Consider the following 16,469-nt stretch of genomic DNA (forward strand, 5'->3'; position numbering starts at 1 on the left):
AGGCAGAGTAATAACCACTCCCCAGTTGTCCCTGTTCCAGAGCCGAGTGACCTTAGGCCAGTCACCAAACCACTGAGTCTCAATAACCTTGAGCAAGAAATGGGGAGGTTCTTTTCAGATCTAAACCTTAAGCTTAACACGCAAAGCCAAGAAGCAGGCCACGTTCTTGGCAGTTACAGTTCTTCCCCCTTACCCTCCCTCAGCCTCATGTAGTCATCCCTCCTCTAGGAAGCCTTTCCTGACTCCCACAAGCTCTGATATTGGATATCTCCCCTGATCATAGTCCTCATTTCCCTGTACTATGATCATCCCACTAGAGGGGGAATGCTATTCAAGGGAAGGTTCTGATTGCCAGCCACCTCTCATCATTTTAGCCCCAGAGCCTGACATAATAAATATCTGCTGACAGACTATCTTCGTGGGATTCAGTAACTTATGGCAACCATGGACTTAAACAAAAAAACAAATACAAAAACAAGAGCTCTGTTATAACCTACAAAGGGAAAATGAGTAAGTACGCAGACTTCTGAAACAAGGATGTCAGTGAAGAAAGATAACATGTTTGCAAGGTCTCCAAGTCTCTCACTAAAAATGATTTTAATTCCAAAGGAAGGGGTCAACTTTGAAATCTGCTAAATACCACCATTTAGAAATTTGGTAAATACCACCTTACCCAAATAACCAGACACCACTAACTACTACCACCAAGGAAGGAGAGGCCGACAGCTTATGCCTCCGGATGTGAAGCACTGAGAAAGACAAGTCACAGAGCATGGAAGACAAATCCAAAGCGAGGCACATCCTACAAAGTAAGAAGCCTGTAGTTTGGGAAGATCTGAAAGTCGTGAAAGGCAAAGCAAGAATATAGGAACTGCTGCAGATTAAAGGAGGACTAAAGAGACAGGGCAACTACCAGAACTCCTGGCAAACATGAATGCCTAGAGACTAGACCTTGGTGCTAAACTTCTTCCTGATTTGGATGTTTCTATGTGGTCAGGTAGGGTGATATCCTTGTTCTTAGGAAATACACACCGAAGGGCTGGGAGGAAAGGGACAGAATGTCTACAACCTGCTCTCCAATGATGCCCGAAAAACAGTTTAAATCTGTGTGCACACGCAAAGAGTGAGGAAAGAAGAGGGAGGGAAGGGAAGATAAAGCCAATGCAGCAAATGTCAGCAAAGGCTAACACCTGGAGAATCTAGGGAAGAGTATGGGAGTTCTTTTTCTAATTCGTGCAACTTTCTGTTAAGGTAAAACTAGTTCAAAATAAAAATTTCTCCAAGACTGGTATAAATGAAGGACAGTGGGAATTCAGTGGAGGAAGAGGCTTATATAAAAGTTAGTTACAAATCATTCTACCTCAAAATGTAAAAGCTTTTAAAATGCTTTTTGATAATCCCCTAATTTTAAAATTCTTTCATTAAATATTTGTAAACATGGAAATGTTTCTCTTGGTGGATGGCTTTATTTCTGACTTGGTCATGACCTGGCGGGCACAGGCCCCGCCTGAGGGCTATGCCCCTCACCAAGGCTGAGGCCTGCTTCCAAATGCCACAAACTGCCCTCAGGTCAGCCTCCTGATGTTCCTGTCTGTGACACAACTGCTTTCTACCAGTCACCCAGGTCTAAAACCTCAGGACTTAGCTCTAACAAGCTCACCACCTCCACCCCACTTCCTTTATCTTATCAGCCCCCACGTCTTGTTTGTTCTGCCAAAAAAGACCCCACTTGGAACTTTTTCTCTCTATCCTCTTTCTCAGAGCCACTACCCAAGTCTGGGTCCAGGTCTTCATCACCCTCACCCCTAACAATTCCTGCAGGTGTCTCAAAGCCAGCCTCTATCCCATCACCACCTGCAGCCTGAGTGACCCTCCGAGAGCAACCGTCTTCCAGCCTCCTGCTCAGCTGCCTAAGAGCCTCTGCCTCCCTTTCAAGGCCCCTGTTTCTGGCATCTGTACCTTCCCTGCTACCCTACAAGCATCTCTAGTGTAATCAGGCATGTTTCTTCACTGCCCGTGGCCACACAACACGGCTATGTTCACACTGCTGCCCTAATCTAGAATGCCCCCGCTCTTCTTGACCTGTTTTCCCAGAATCAGGTGAAGGGACACAAGTGTTGCATTAAGTCCTCTCTGAACAACTCCATCTTCCCTAGCTTCCCCTTTTCTAAGTTTTTATACAATCTTATAAAATACACTAAATTATATGGTGTCCAGAACTGATTCATTCTTGTTTCATAATTTCTGACTGCTTTTGAATGCTACACATGATTTTTTTAAAACTCATCTGGAAAAATATGAGCTGTCCAGCAAAAATAATTTTGTGACTTTGGGCAAATACCAGTTTACAAGTTTGGCAATTTCCCTTATATTATAAATGACCTGGCTACAAAGTATTTAGTAGGAACACTTTAAATATTAAAATGCCTAAAAGTGTTACCTGCCTAATACGTTACCTGTACTGGGGAGGCATTTGAATATCCCCCCATGGTGATGGGGACTGAGAACTGCTCCATGAACACGGGCAATGTGCCTAATTTTCCTGGGAAGATGAAGTCAAAGAGCGACCACAGCTCCCGGAGGTTATTTTGCATTGGTGAGCCAGACAAGATGATGCGATGAGGGGTACGGAACTATTTGGAGGAAAGAAAACACTTTTTTTATTAAATTCACTTTTCAAGAGATGATCACCATCCCTAACCCAAAATATTCCCATGAAATGTTGTTATTTAACACTTTTACATGTTGTTTTAGTCATCTCCAAAATGTAGACATTTTACATAGAAAAGACAAATAGGGAAGGATTTTTCTTGTTCAAACTGAATACTAGGATTCAGACTTGGATTTGGTTACATTCTAACAATTGATCTCTAGAGAGACAGTCAGTAATGTGAACAATCAGAATTTTTAAAACCATGATTATGTACAAGAGTAAAGAACTTTCTGCATTAAGGCAAAACATGTATTTCAAATTCCTTATGCAAAGGCATAAGAATCAGTAAATGTGTTACTAAAAGCAGAGTTTATTCTAAAGTATCATTTTCCACGTGGAAATCTCCCTTGTTATAAAAGGCCATACCTGTTTGCAAGCAAGGGTGACAGCAGCATTTGGATTTCGAATTTTGTGTCCCTCGTCCAAGATTACATAGTGCCAGTCATGCCTGCTAATGTCATCTTGCATCAGCCGAATGTAAGAGTAAGAAGTGATCAAAATGCCATGACAATGAGCAATATCTCGAATTAGTTTCTCCTAAAATCATGATAAAATAGTAAAGCCAGTTTTAAAGAAGTTCATTTAAATGAACTAAATGAGCAGAATTCTTTAAACGGCAATCTTTCAATGATGTAATCTAATGCATTTTTAAGATACGTATACAAACATAATACATAAAATTACAATTCTACACATCAGCACTGGAAGTTCACTTTATGTTTCATTAATCTGTAACTGGTAAACACGGACTACAGTATCTACTATTAAAGGCAGGGGGAACCTCAAAAGAAAACCAGAAAAAGTTATAATATGTAAACACTTATCCAATATTTATCTTTCTAAAATAACCTTTGTGTCAATTCTTGTTAAAATAACAAGATATATGGGAAGCGATTCTTTTTTTTTTTTTTTAGATTTTTATTTATTTATTCATGAATCACACACAGAGTCAGAGACATAGAGGGAGAAGCAGGCTCCCTGTTTGGAACTCGAGCCTGGGTCTCCAGGACCACGCCCTGGGCTGAAGGCAGCGCTAAACCACTGAGCCATGGGGCCTGCCTGGGAAGTGATTATTTTTAAACCAGAAAAGAAAATGAGAGAAAAGCCAGGGAGACAAGAAAGACAAATCTGGGCACTCTATCGATGTAGAATACTAATTCCAAGAGGAAAGAATAAAAAAGATATAAAAGCAATTTTTTTTTAAAGACAGAAAAAAGTTCTGAGGAGAAACAAGAGTGTATAGAGCAAAATGTAATGGAGTGTCAGGCAGAAACACTGAAAAGACAACAAGCCCTAGGCATATACCTACTAGAATTCCCAAAGTAAAGAAAATGCTGCAGCTTCTAGTCAGAACAAAACAGAAGAAGAAAAGATTCCCTTCCGAGGAAAAAGGCTCCAGACGAGTTGGACATCTCTTCTATTACACTAAAATTGTCAGAAAGCAAAGAGAGAATCTTTCCATAATTCTAGGGGAAAAGCTTTGACCCTGGAGTTCTACACTGATCCAAACCAGCAATCATGCTTGAGAGAAAAAAATAAATTCCACCTCCAGACAGGCAAAAAACAGAAAATAAACCAGCAAGAGATAGGCTAGGTACAGAATGCTATATATCCAGCAAGTACAGGGGTGTGGTCACTTAAAGACCACCATCCTTTTCCAAGGGCAGAAGAAAGTGTGTCTGGAACACACAGCATGCTGCAGAACAGTAGACAGCAGAGCTCCCTGACTTAGAATGCTCATCACAGACAGAGCACTCCCAGTAGCTCCCTGAAAAAGGACAGAGGTCCTTCTTACTGAGGAGGAAACTGTAATAATATACCAGGTCACAGAGCTGGTAAGGGATGGAGTCATGATCTGAATGTAGACAGGTAGCCAACTCCAAAGCTAGTCTTTAACTAAATATTAGGCATCACTGCCTCATACTTAACAGTGAAAGAAAAAAGAAATTAAGGGAAAATTACATGTAATATGTACATAAGTTCTTAAAATAAATTATAGGTATCCTCTGCTTTTCCAAAGTTCAGTTAGGCCACTTCACTTTTACGGGAAGACCTACATTAGTATTTGTTTTTGCCAACCAAAAGAAAGCCAAAGAGGATTTACTCTTTTATGAAGAAAGGTAAAAGCAAAAATAGCATTCAGTCTTTGTTTCGAAGAGAGCCATTACAGAGGCAGCACCCCCCCAGCATGAGAGTGGTGCCACCAAGCTTCTTCCCCAGGAACTACACTTGGCATCTGGGCAGCAAGCGCTGCAGCTTTGAACTGGGTCTGTGAAGCATCTGCACATTATCCTGATTTATTTTGTGCATGTTAGCAAGATGTGCCCTAAGGTATCAGAAAGGCCTAAGAGAGATTATTATTTGGGTCTAGGAATGCTAAAAAAAACTTTTCCATATAAATTAACAGTAAGTACTTCTTTACTTGAAGCCATTCCAGTGTATGAAAGGTTTTATAGGAATGCTCTACTTTTGGATAGCAGGGAAACCTGTATTAAAACAGCAAGCAAATATTAAAACATTGTTTTAAATATTAATGAAACCATTAAGAATAAATCTAAAATATAAAAACAGATATATTTTTAAGTGTCACTATAATTCCTGTTTAGTTTAACAAAACCTAGAGCAAGAACAGGAGAAAATAAAAGTGTACTTTTATTAAATCTCGCCCTGTCCAAGGGTAGAAAAGGGCACAGGCGACAGATACTGTCCGCTTGCTTGCTTTATTTATTTATTTATTTATTAATTCATTCATTTATTATTTATTTATTTATTTATTTATTTATTTATTTATTTATTTATTTATTTATTTATTCACGAGAGGCACAGAGAGAGAGAGGCAGAGGGAGAAGCAGGTTCCATGCAGAGAGCCTGATGTGGGACTTGATCCCGGGTCTCCAGATCACACCCTGGGCCGAAGGCGGCGCTAAACTGCTGAGCCACTGGGGCTGTCCATGTTCGCTTTTTTAAAAACCAGAAAAAGAAAATGTGAACAACCCTGTGAAAGAGAAACAGGATGGATTACATTTGTGAAAAACAAGCCTGTCTACTGATCCATAGCTGCTACTTCAACGTAAATACGAGACAAGAGGTGTTCGCAGCCGCCGCCGCGCCGCCGTTGCTCGCCAACTCCAGCGCCGCCTCTAGCTCACCGAGCTCCAGCCGAAGGAGAAGGGGGGTAAGTAAGGAGGTCTCTGTACCATGGCTCGTACAAAGGAGACTGCCCGCAAATCGACTGGTGGTAAAGCACTGAGGAAGCAACTGGCTACAAAAGCCGCTCGCAAGAGTGCGCCCTCTACTGGAGGGGTGAAGAAACCTCATCGTTACAGGCCTGGTACTGTGGCACTCCGTGAAATTAGACGTTATCAGATGTCCACTGAACTTCTGATCCGCAAACTTCCTTTCCAGCGTCTGGTGCGAGAAATTGCTCAGGACTTCAAAACAGATCTGCGCTTCCAGAGTGCAGCTATTGGTGCTTTGCAGGAGGCAAGTGAGGCCTATCCGGTGGGCCTCTTTGAAGACACCAACCTGTGTGCTATCCATGCCAAACGTGTCACAATTATGCCAAAAGACACAGCTAGCACGCCGCATACGTGGAGAACGTGCTTAAGAATCCACTATGATGGAAAACATTTCATTCTTTAAAAAAAAAAAAATTTTTTTTCCTCTTCTTCCTGTTATTGGTAGTTCTCTGAACGTTAGATATTTTTTTTCCATGGGGTCAAAAGGTACCTAAGTATATGATTGCAAGTGGAAAAATAGGGGACAGAAATCAGGTATTGGCAGTTTTTCCATTTTCATTTGTGTGTGAATTTTTAATATAAATGCGGGACATAAAGCATTAATGCAAGTCAAAATGTTTCAGTGAACACGTTTCAGCAGTTCAACTTTATAACAATTATGAATAAACCTGTTAAATTTTTCTGGACAATGCCAGCATTTGGATTTTTTTAAAACAAGTAAATTTCTTATTGATGGCAACTAAATGGTGTTTGTAGCATTTTTATCATACAGTAGATTCCATCCATTCACTATACTTTTCTAACTGAGTTGTCCCACATGCAAGTACGTTTTTTTTTTTATTTTTTTTTAAATTTTTTTTTAAATTTATTTATTTATGATAGTCACACACAGAGAGAGAGAGAGAGAGAGAGAGAGAGAGAGAGAGAGGCAGAAGCAGGCTCCATGCACTGGGAGCCCGATGTGGGGATTCGATCCCGGGTCTCCAGGATCGCGCCCTGGGCCAAAGGCAGGCGCCAAACCGCTGCGCCACCCAGGGATCCCGCAAGTACATGTTTTTAATGTTGTCTGTCTTCTGTGCTGTTCCTGTAAGTTTGCTATTAAAATACATTAAACTATAAAAATAAATAAATAAATAAATAAATAAATAAATAAATAAATAAATAAATACGAGACAAGAAATAGACTGTAAAAAAAAAGAAAGAAAGAAAGAAATAGACTGTAGTATTATCAAAACCACTCTAGGGGAAAAAAGTAATAGAAAATAGAAAAAAATCAAGAAAAGAGAAAATACAATAAACAGAAAATATGAGAGCTGGTTTCAGTCTAAATGTACCAAGAGTCTCCACAATGATAGTGGGTTATTAGCAGCATAACTTTCCAGTGGGTACACATGGCCAGACTCTTGGATCCAAACAAGACTGGCACTGAAAGGTGAAAATATGGGAATTACCCAAGAAATGCGAACAGAAACAGGGCAGGACTAGAAATACAAATATCAGACAAGAGGAACTGAAGAGAAGAAAAGAGGAATATTTTATATCTTAAATGAGATAACAGACACAGGAGGAGAAGCCATGCACCTTTACCTACCAACAAGCCCCGCAACAAACCAGGGGCGCAAAGCCCTCAGAGCTGTGCTAAGAAGCAAGACATCTACCACCTGCCAGAGTGTGACAAACCAGTACAGAGAAAATAAGATTAAGGAAAACAAAAGATCAAAAATTAAAATACAAATGGATGTGAGCACCAACATCCATGAGCTCCTTTTTTAATAGCTATCAGCAAAGTTTCACAAAGAATACTCATTCTTTACACACCACTGAGGCTAAAATCAAACTGAGTGATCAGTAAATGCAATCTGCTAAAAAAGGAAAATGAGAGAATAAGATAAAAACAACTTAGTGGACCATAAAAAAAAAAAAAACCCACAAAGCTGGTAAAACTGAAAAAGCAAAAAACAAACCACCTCACTGCAAAAACCAAACCAAACACACAAACCTCTGTAAGCACAGAATCAGACACACAGCATGAGAATGTCAAAGAGCACAACCCAGATGTAGACAATACACAAATGTATATTCTCACAACTACCACCAGTGAGCCAAAAGCCTGAACATTTGGACAGAGGACAACTGTTAAAAAAACAAAGCACCAAAATGAACCCAAGAAAAATGAGACAAACTTATCAGACCAATTACTAAAGAACTTGAAGAAGATGGTATGCTCTTCTCACCAAAAGCCAACCAGACCCAAAGGGTTTCCTGAGCAATATAGGAATCCATTCTATTGTTTATTCCAAAATGCAGGAAAAGACAGGGTGTATTTCGCTTCATGACTATAAGGCTAGCAAAACCCTGTTTTCCAAAGTAACAGACGCAACACACTTAAGCATATACTCCCTACTAGAGACCCATTACTAATAAAACCTAGCCATATATTGTATCAACCTAATAAGGCTCATCACAGGAATGTAAGAATAGCAAAATATCAGGAAACCTAATGCAATAATTCATATAATCATAATTATACAAATTTTATAAAATTCAACATCTTCAAAAGTGATTTTAATATGTTAATAAACTAGGATTGGAATATTTAATTCAACAGAGTATAAAAGGGTATGACAAGAGCCAAAAAATTTTGAAAGAGAAGAACGAAGAGAGAAAAAAGACTTTCTCATGTCATACTACACTCAAAACTTCCAAGTTCATAAAACTGCTTCAGAGAACAACTATAGTACCTGGCAGGTATTAAAGGTTCAATGGAAGAGCTGCATTATTATTATTATGACTACTACTTCGCCATCCTCCTAGCCAGTTTTCAATATCTGCACAGTTCTACACTGAAGAGCATACCTGATTAACCATTTCTCAACTCTGTACTTTATGGTGAATGCAGAGTAAAAACCTCAGGGCTCCCAGCTTTACAAACACACGTAGGTTTCTCCTGGGACTCCCTTCCCTCTGCTTCATCCTGACTACACTGTTACTCTACCACCACCAGCCCTGCCATAGCTACTAGTGCCCAAGAAGAAAAGCAAGTTGTCTCAAGATGCACTGCTCCACCTTGAATGCCTCATCCCGCAGGTCCCGTGACTTTCAGAAGCCAGAGCTGATGCTAATAGCTCCTCTGCATCTAAGTTTTCCATGGAGCCCGTGGACAGGCAGCCGCCACAACTCTACCTTATTTTCTCCTCCAGGAACACAGTGGTTATTAGAAGACCCGAGAGGGCAGCAGACCAAAACCAAGAATGTCCGAGCCCAACTGTTCTCTAGGCCTGGAGCTCTATGCATGCACAGAGAGAAGAGGGGGATGAAAACAACTACAAATGCTTGGGGCTTCAAAACCAGCAGAGGTCAAATTACCATCCACATTTATAAAATGTCTACTGGGTGATAGCCAAGCCCTGCAAATGTGGGTTCACCTGCTCAGGACCCTGGAACTCCTGTAATTGCTGGATGCACAGACGCGCCATTGGCCATTCCCTGAAACCCCCCAAAGAATGCCAGCCTGATCTGGATTCTGGATGTCACTTCACCACAGCTGAACAAACGAGATGCCAAACCTCACAAATACACACCACTGGCACCAAATTCAACTTCTTTTCCATGTTTAAGGACTGAAGTTTACTTGGAAAATTCTGTAACGTTGAACCATTTCTACCATATTCAGACAGATGGAAGATGATGAATAAGAATCAAAAAGATACTTTTATAAGACTAAGAATTTTTTTCAAGCATCTCTATTGAAAATTAACTTCCACTTAACAGCCACTGGGCAAAAACACCATCTAAGACTTTGTTTTCACCTGATTCAATCTCAGAATTCTGTAACTGCCTAGACTAGTTTCAATAATGGTGAATTGTTGATTATGGACATCTCTATCCAAATACTTAAGACAAATCATCTCGGGCGGTTTCAAATTAAAAGCTTGTAAAATATGTAACCTCTCCTAGTTTTTGCAATTAATAGGGTACATCTGCAATTAGCCTGACTTACTGAATGCAGTGCTGTTGTCATTAAAAGATGTCTGCGAAAGTGCTGCTGTTATTATGGGGGCTCAGGAGACCAATCCCTCCTAGAGGGCAAACAGTGGACTGGTAGAAAACAACAGCCATAAATCACACTGTCAGGCAGCAGGGAGAGTGGAGAGGAGCACAGGCACATGAAGGCCATTCACGGTAAACACAGCACAGCAGCTTCCCAGGCAGGATTTACTGCACCTGTAATTAATTAAAATTTCCTTCAAGCTAAATCTTTAATAAACAAGGATTTGTGCTGACAATGAAGAAAAAAAGGGCTCCAGCAACATAATTTTACAATATACCTCACAGAACAAACATAACATCTATCATTTCTTGTATCAGGTGTATACATTGTCTCTAAAGTTAATAGGAATTATATCACTTTGTGTTATAATTTGTGTACTTGGAACGGGTCTGAAATGTTTAGGATGCTTGAGGGACCATGTGGCCCTTTTCTACTTTTATTTGTTATGTTTTTACCTGACTCCCTTCCAGCTCTTTAAAAAGCCAAGTCCTTTGACTCTACTGTTCTAGAAAACAGGTCTTTTTAAAGAACTCATAATGGCAGTTTCATCAAGCAGCCATGTTTTCCTGTGTTTTTTTCTTTATTCACACCTTGTGTTTCACAAAAAGAATTTTAACACGCTATTTCATTGTTTCCACCTGGGGCCAAATGCATCTGACTGTGAGAAAAAAGGTCTAGACATAAATGCCCACGAACATATTTGATAAAGCAAGTGTGAACCTTTGACCTAGAAAGTATTTATATTGAATGAGTCAGAAATACCAGAGCATCCTTTCTTTTGCCTACAGAGAATAGGTCTACAGCATTCTTTGTTGCTAACAGTAGGAACTACCTGAGTAAATGTTACATGCCAAGGACGACAATACACTTCTCATGCACACCTATTACCCCAACAATTAACAAAACTACCAAAAAATACTCATTTTTTAGGAGATCAAACTAGATTCACAGAAGCTAAGTGACTTGCCCAAGGTCACAAAGCTGTAAAATGGCAAATCCAAGATTCAAACCCTGGTCTGGTAATGACAAAACCTATGCTTTGGAACCTTTAAGCTATTGTTGTATTTCCCACTCATGCCTCTAAATGCCCCAAGTTTGTCAAAATGAGATAAAACTCTTTGAATTACCAAAAATATTCCACAGAATTACTGTATCTGTACGATACAGCAAGAAAAGGTGGGAGAGACAAAGTGAAAACTGTTTCAGAATATAAGCAAGAAATTTCTCATTAACACAACTTCTAACAAACTAAGTAAAGTGTCCTTAATATTTAAATAAACTTCGTAACAGTGCTAAAGATGCCACCATCCACTGTGAGTTATGGGATAAGTATCACAAACTGCCTTTTATTATCTTTACAAATATTTTCTCTCCCCAAGAAAATGGTTAGCTTTTCAAGGTCAGTTAAAAACATCACATCCATTTTTTCGGAGACTTAACAGCCTCAAATGTAATGTCATGTTTATGGTTACTCAACAAATGTGTGTTAATCAATTCATGTAGCAAATTTCTCTATGTTATATAAAAGGGATCACAAAACATAATGAGAAAAGGAAAATCTTAGATTCCCATGAAATGAGATTTCAATTGACCATTAAGAGGAGATCCAGAAGACTGAAAATGTCTTTATCTGACTTGATTGTTTGGGTTGAAAAAACTAGCCACATATATTTCTGCATGGTCACTGGGTTTGCATTTGGTAATTCTAAATTATGCTGTCAATCAAAGAGTATTAACAAAGATAATACAGGGTCACATGTGAGAGAGGTGGGAAGCTAAAAGGCAACACAAGGAAGAAGAATGACATATGTGTTCCATTCAGAAATTGATCATCTGATGTCTGTGCTCTAAGTGAAGATTTTTTTAATTTTCAAAATTATATGTCATATCAGCTACGACAAAGACAATCTATTTGAATAAGCAGAACAACTCTTGAATTACTTTCAAGTTTTCTTTTTTAAGATTTTATTTATTTATTTATTTGTTTATTTATTGAGAGAGAGAGAGAGCATGCACGCACAAGCAGGAAGGAGGGGCAGAGGGAGATGCAGACTCCCCAGTGAGCTGGAAGCCAGACATGGGATGGGGCTTGATCCCAGGACCCCGAGATTGTGACCAAGCTGAAGGCAAATGCTCAATCAACTAAGCCAGCCAAGCACTCTACTTTTAAGTTTTCTAAAGAGAAATTCGCTTCCATATTTGCTCTAGCACTGAATGTCCCCTATGCCAGAGCACCATTATCTGGACAGGCTAGTGGGCACAGAAAGCTCCCCCATGAAGAAAAAGAATCTTAGCTGATAAGAAAAAAAAGGAAGTCAGAAATTAGATGCTGGCTTAGGGACCAGCACTGACAGAATGTTTGAACTACGATTAAAAAACAAACTCTACTGCAATCTAACACATTATCTGCAAATCAACAGGTACGCATGGGGTGGTGATGAAGATCTTCACGAACAAATATTAAAAGAAAGGAGCAAAGGTATTTGAACCCAGCAGCTAGAGTTCTGATCTTGGAAGTGTTACTAACAAGGTCTGTGCAAAGGATTTAATGTATTTTCAATGTGTCCTCAATACAAATAATAAACAGATACTAACAATAATAAATAATAAACTATGTTTCTAAGTCAAGAGTATGGTTTGTAAGATGCAAACAAACATCTTTTTGGTTGTTTGCATAACAACTTACAACTTTAGAGATCTGGGGATACTTTATAATGGAAAAGAAATGGTAGAGTTAAGGGTCAAAGGAAGAACACAAGTCTACTGCTTTTCCTCAAAAGTTAAATAAGAAACAAGTTAAGGCCCTTGGTAAATGGTAAAGCACCAGAAAAATTATGAACAATCACATGTATGCATGTGTTTGCATGTGCAAAACCACCTCAGAAGATGGAATCACTGCAAACAAAAGTGAAGTATCTATTCTCTAAAGTTCTGCCCTCCAAACAAGGAAGCAAGTCTCACCAACAGAGATATTTCATTTACATGAAGATAGTTCTTCAGGTTATAATAAAAGAGGAAATGCAGATAAGCTATGATAAAAGTGCAAGTGAGTATACACCCTTCAGTAACCCCAAAGAAAATAAAAGGATAAAGAGGAACATACGGAAAATGTGCCTTTTCTTTTCTTTATTTTTTGAAAATATGCCTTTTAAAGAGAAACATCCACTAATGAATCCTGCAGGATTCTGTAATACAAAACACCAAGAAACGTCAAGAGAGATGGAAGTGAATGAAGGCAACAACAACGTTTTATACGCGTGACAAAAAGATAGTTATGACAACTTAGTTTGACTAGAATAACAATCTAAATGGTTATCTTCATGCTGTTAAAGATCACTGTTTTGTTTTGATCATGGCATTAACCCTCCTTCATTAATTATTTTAACTCAGTTTTCCATTTATCATTTAAAATTAGGGCAAAGTCAGTTGGTTTTAACAGCAGCTAGTATAGCAAGATTCCATCTCACCAAAACTGAGCTACCAAATTGTATATACTCCTGATTCACTTCTGTCAAAAGCTCCACTTACTCATGATCCTGAACAAAATAGGAGTTTGGAGGAAAGGGGTACTGGGCAAAACTGAAGAGACAATGGAGTTCAGGGGACTTTGTCTAACTCTGTGAGGCAAATACTCAAATACTCAGCTGCTCTTTTGGGTGCACTGCTCTCCTGGGGGTACAGAAGAGTTCACTCAAAAGCTACAAAGACTTGGGAAAGGAAGAACTCATAACAAACTGCCACTTCGTGTCAATAAAGTAACCTGCAAACCCAAGGTGAAGATGTGTAATTAGTAGCTACTCCGCAAATGCTTATGGAGCACTTTACACTGCTTACAGTCTAGATGGTGAGAGCTGAGAACTAAAAAAGCATAATACAAGCTCTCTATGCTACCCATTTGAGCACAAATGAACTTTAATAATGTGACTAAAACTACAAATGAGTGAAGAAATTCAACTCTCAAAATACAGTGATTATGCTTACATGTTAGCTAAGGATTCAGAGAACACAGAGCAATTTAACTAAAAAGCAACAACACAAATTAGGAAATTCTCAAAAGGGCCGGTTATTCTTTGTTCATTAAAAACATGCTGAAAAGCATGTTAACAAATGCATTTGCCAATGAGGAGTTATTACATTACACTTTCTTAAAACTGTGGAAAGCCACTAAAAGCCCGAATCCCACTAGCTAACTATTAAATAAGCCTCCCGTGTATGGTCCCAATCATGCTATCAGGCTTGTGGTGCCCTGTCAGTGCCCAGTTGTGTTTTGCTGGACAACAAACATGTCTTAACAACACTATGAACAGTTAGAATGATAAAGCCTATATTCATAATTGTTTTGAAAATACAGAGCTCTAAGTTAAACCAGTAACAGTAAGTAAATGCACAAAAGAAATACAGGAACATACATTTGAGAAATACATGGATCAAAGGAAAAACAAATATGTAAAAGAAGTTTAAAATCAAGCAAACTAACTGGTACTGAAGTATTGTAGTGTCACCTTTTTCTGTGTATAGGAGCCAGTTTCATGTAGAATTGCCACTCTGAACGGAGGCCACCAGGTGTGAAATTCCTTCACCCACTGATGCATCACTGTCGTTGGACAGACAATTATAGTCGGACCCAATCCCTTGAACCTGCACCCAAAACATCCAAGAAGAAAACACAACCATGAATGACAGCGTATGGACGATTAACCACCAAAGACAAAAAAGGAAACAAATAGATAACAGTTTTAAAAAGAAGAGCTGAGCTATAGAAATTCATTGATATTTTCTTTAAAGAAAAAGCTAGTGAGATTAACACCTAGTAAGTGAAATCTAGAATTAAGTAAAAAATAAATAAATAAAACAAAAATTACATAACAAAAATACTTTCCTTTCCTTTTCTATTTCAGGTGAGAGATGTTATGTATCTCTTCAAACACAAGAGAATCTTACAAGTTTTTGCCCACAAGATTTCAGTCAACCTCCCAGCCCTGGGAAGAAATGCTGCAGTGCTCAGGGGTTGAAGGGTTGGCATGCCCATGGCAACATGGATACCAGTAGATGCCAACAACACCTACAGTCCGTCTCCTGACCATTGCGGTCTGCTTTCATAATACCGTGCTGCTCACTTCTCCATGTGATAAACACTCAAATGGAGGGCCATGACAATGACCACTTCCCCTAGAAAGCCCATGCCAAGAGTGCAGCTGCACTGTTCTTGGGGAAAGCAGCAGAGCACGACAAGGAGCACAAAGCACTACCCAGCAAGAATCTTAACAGCACTCCCAAAGACACATTTATATACCGGGATACCCACTGGAGCATTATCTGCACTGTGGAAAACATGGGCACTACCTAAACATCCATCAAGACAAGGGATGAACAAACCATTCCATTTCTTTAATTCAGCACAAGTTAGTCATTAGGAGCACTGCCTGGGTCTGAACTCCAGCTGTGCACACATTAACTGCATGATCTTGGGCACAGGTTAAGTAAAACCTTTCTGAACCTCAGTTTCTTAATTTTGAAAGAGGAGTAATAATAGTACTGATCACATAGGGTTAAATGGAGATTTATTCAGTTAATACCTGTAAAGTGCTCAGAACAGTGCCATACCAACAAATATTACAAGGGCTTGTTAAGTAAGATAGAATAACACAGAACCATTAAAGTCACATGAAGAATATTTAAAAACCTGGAAAAATGCTCATAAGAAGTCTTTTAAAAAACAAAATGACTTATGCATTCACTCCAACTCACTTTCACATAGAGAGCCAGTAGATTGGTCGTGGTGGCCACTTCATCAACATTCATCTCTCCCTCTCTCCTTCCTAACAGAACCATGATTTTGTGCGGGTGTCCCCTCTAGCTTCCCATGCATATACTTGATGGGACTCTGACCATTGTGTGGCTGTGGCAAGACAGGAGAAGCAGGAACCCAGGTTCATGCACAGCTGTCAGCACACAGTACCGCTCAGCGTTGCTTACACTTCCACTCAGGGCCTGGTAAGACTGGTTTGCTCAGTGTAAGGAAGGATTTCCATTCTAGGCTGGGGGCGGGTTTTCTCTTTCAGTCTCTCCTACCACATATGAACAAGGAAATATAGCCCAGCACCTGCTGGGCAGATGGGCTACAGGGCAAGGAGATCTTATGCCTATAAGGAGAACTGACCTTAGGAGAAAACTGAAGTCGCTGGGTCCCTGACGACATCACTGAGCTGCGGATCACACTGTGTCTACTGCCCACCTCCTCTGTATTCCTAGGTGTATCACATATATTGCGAACATGACTCAAAGTAAGTTTTGCCTACTTGCAGCCCAATTATCTTGATACATTGCACACCAGGGTACTGACTCAATGTGTACCACCCTGCCCTCCTTCCCCCCATTACAGGGGAACAAGTATCCCTTTTCTCGTCTAACTTTTGCCTGTGCCTAGGAGTCCACACCCTACGACATCAAGGCCCTCACCACTGTG

The 16,469-nt window shown here is 39.5% G+C and overlaps 1 protein-coding gene and 1 pseudogene across 3 annotated transcripts in view; one reads left to right on the top strand and one right to left on the bottom strand.

Moving 5' to 3' along the window:
• The window catches only part of ERCC6 (ERCC excision repair 6, chromatin remodeling factor), a 75,450-nt gene that overhangs the window by 18,864 nt on the left and 40,117 nt on the right, over positions 1–16,469 (bottom strand). For all 3 annotated transcript variants that reach the window (XM_055345137.1, XM_055345135.1, XM_055345134.1), the window contains 3 exons: positions 14,506–14,641; positions 3,080–3,250; positions 2,457–2,633 (listed from right to left, as the gene is read on the bottom strand). In XM_055345137.1, the coding sequence (XP_055201112.1) occupies positions 2,457–2,633; positions 3,080–3,250; positions 14,506–14,641 (484 nt within the window). The remainder of the gene's footprint in view (positions 1–2,456; positions 2,634–3,079; positions 3,251–14,505; positions 14,642–16,469) is intronic.
• LOC129522763 (histone H3.3A-like) lies at positions 5,791–6,696 on the top strand (annotated as a pseudogene).

The sequence above is a fragment of the Nyctereutes procyonoides genome, unplaced genomic scaffold (genome assembly GCF_905146905.1).
Source record: "Nyctereutes procyonoides isolate TBG_1078 unplaced genomic scaffold, NYPRO_anot_genome, whole genome shotgun sequence".
Classification (NCBI taxonomy): domain Eukaryota; kingdom Metazoa; phylum Chordata; class Mammalia; order Carnivora; family Canidae; genus Nyctereutes; species Nyctereutes procyonoides.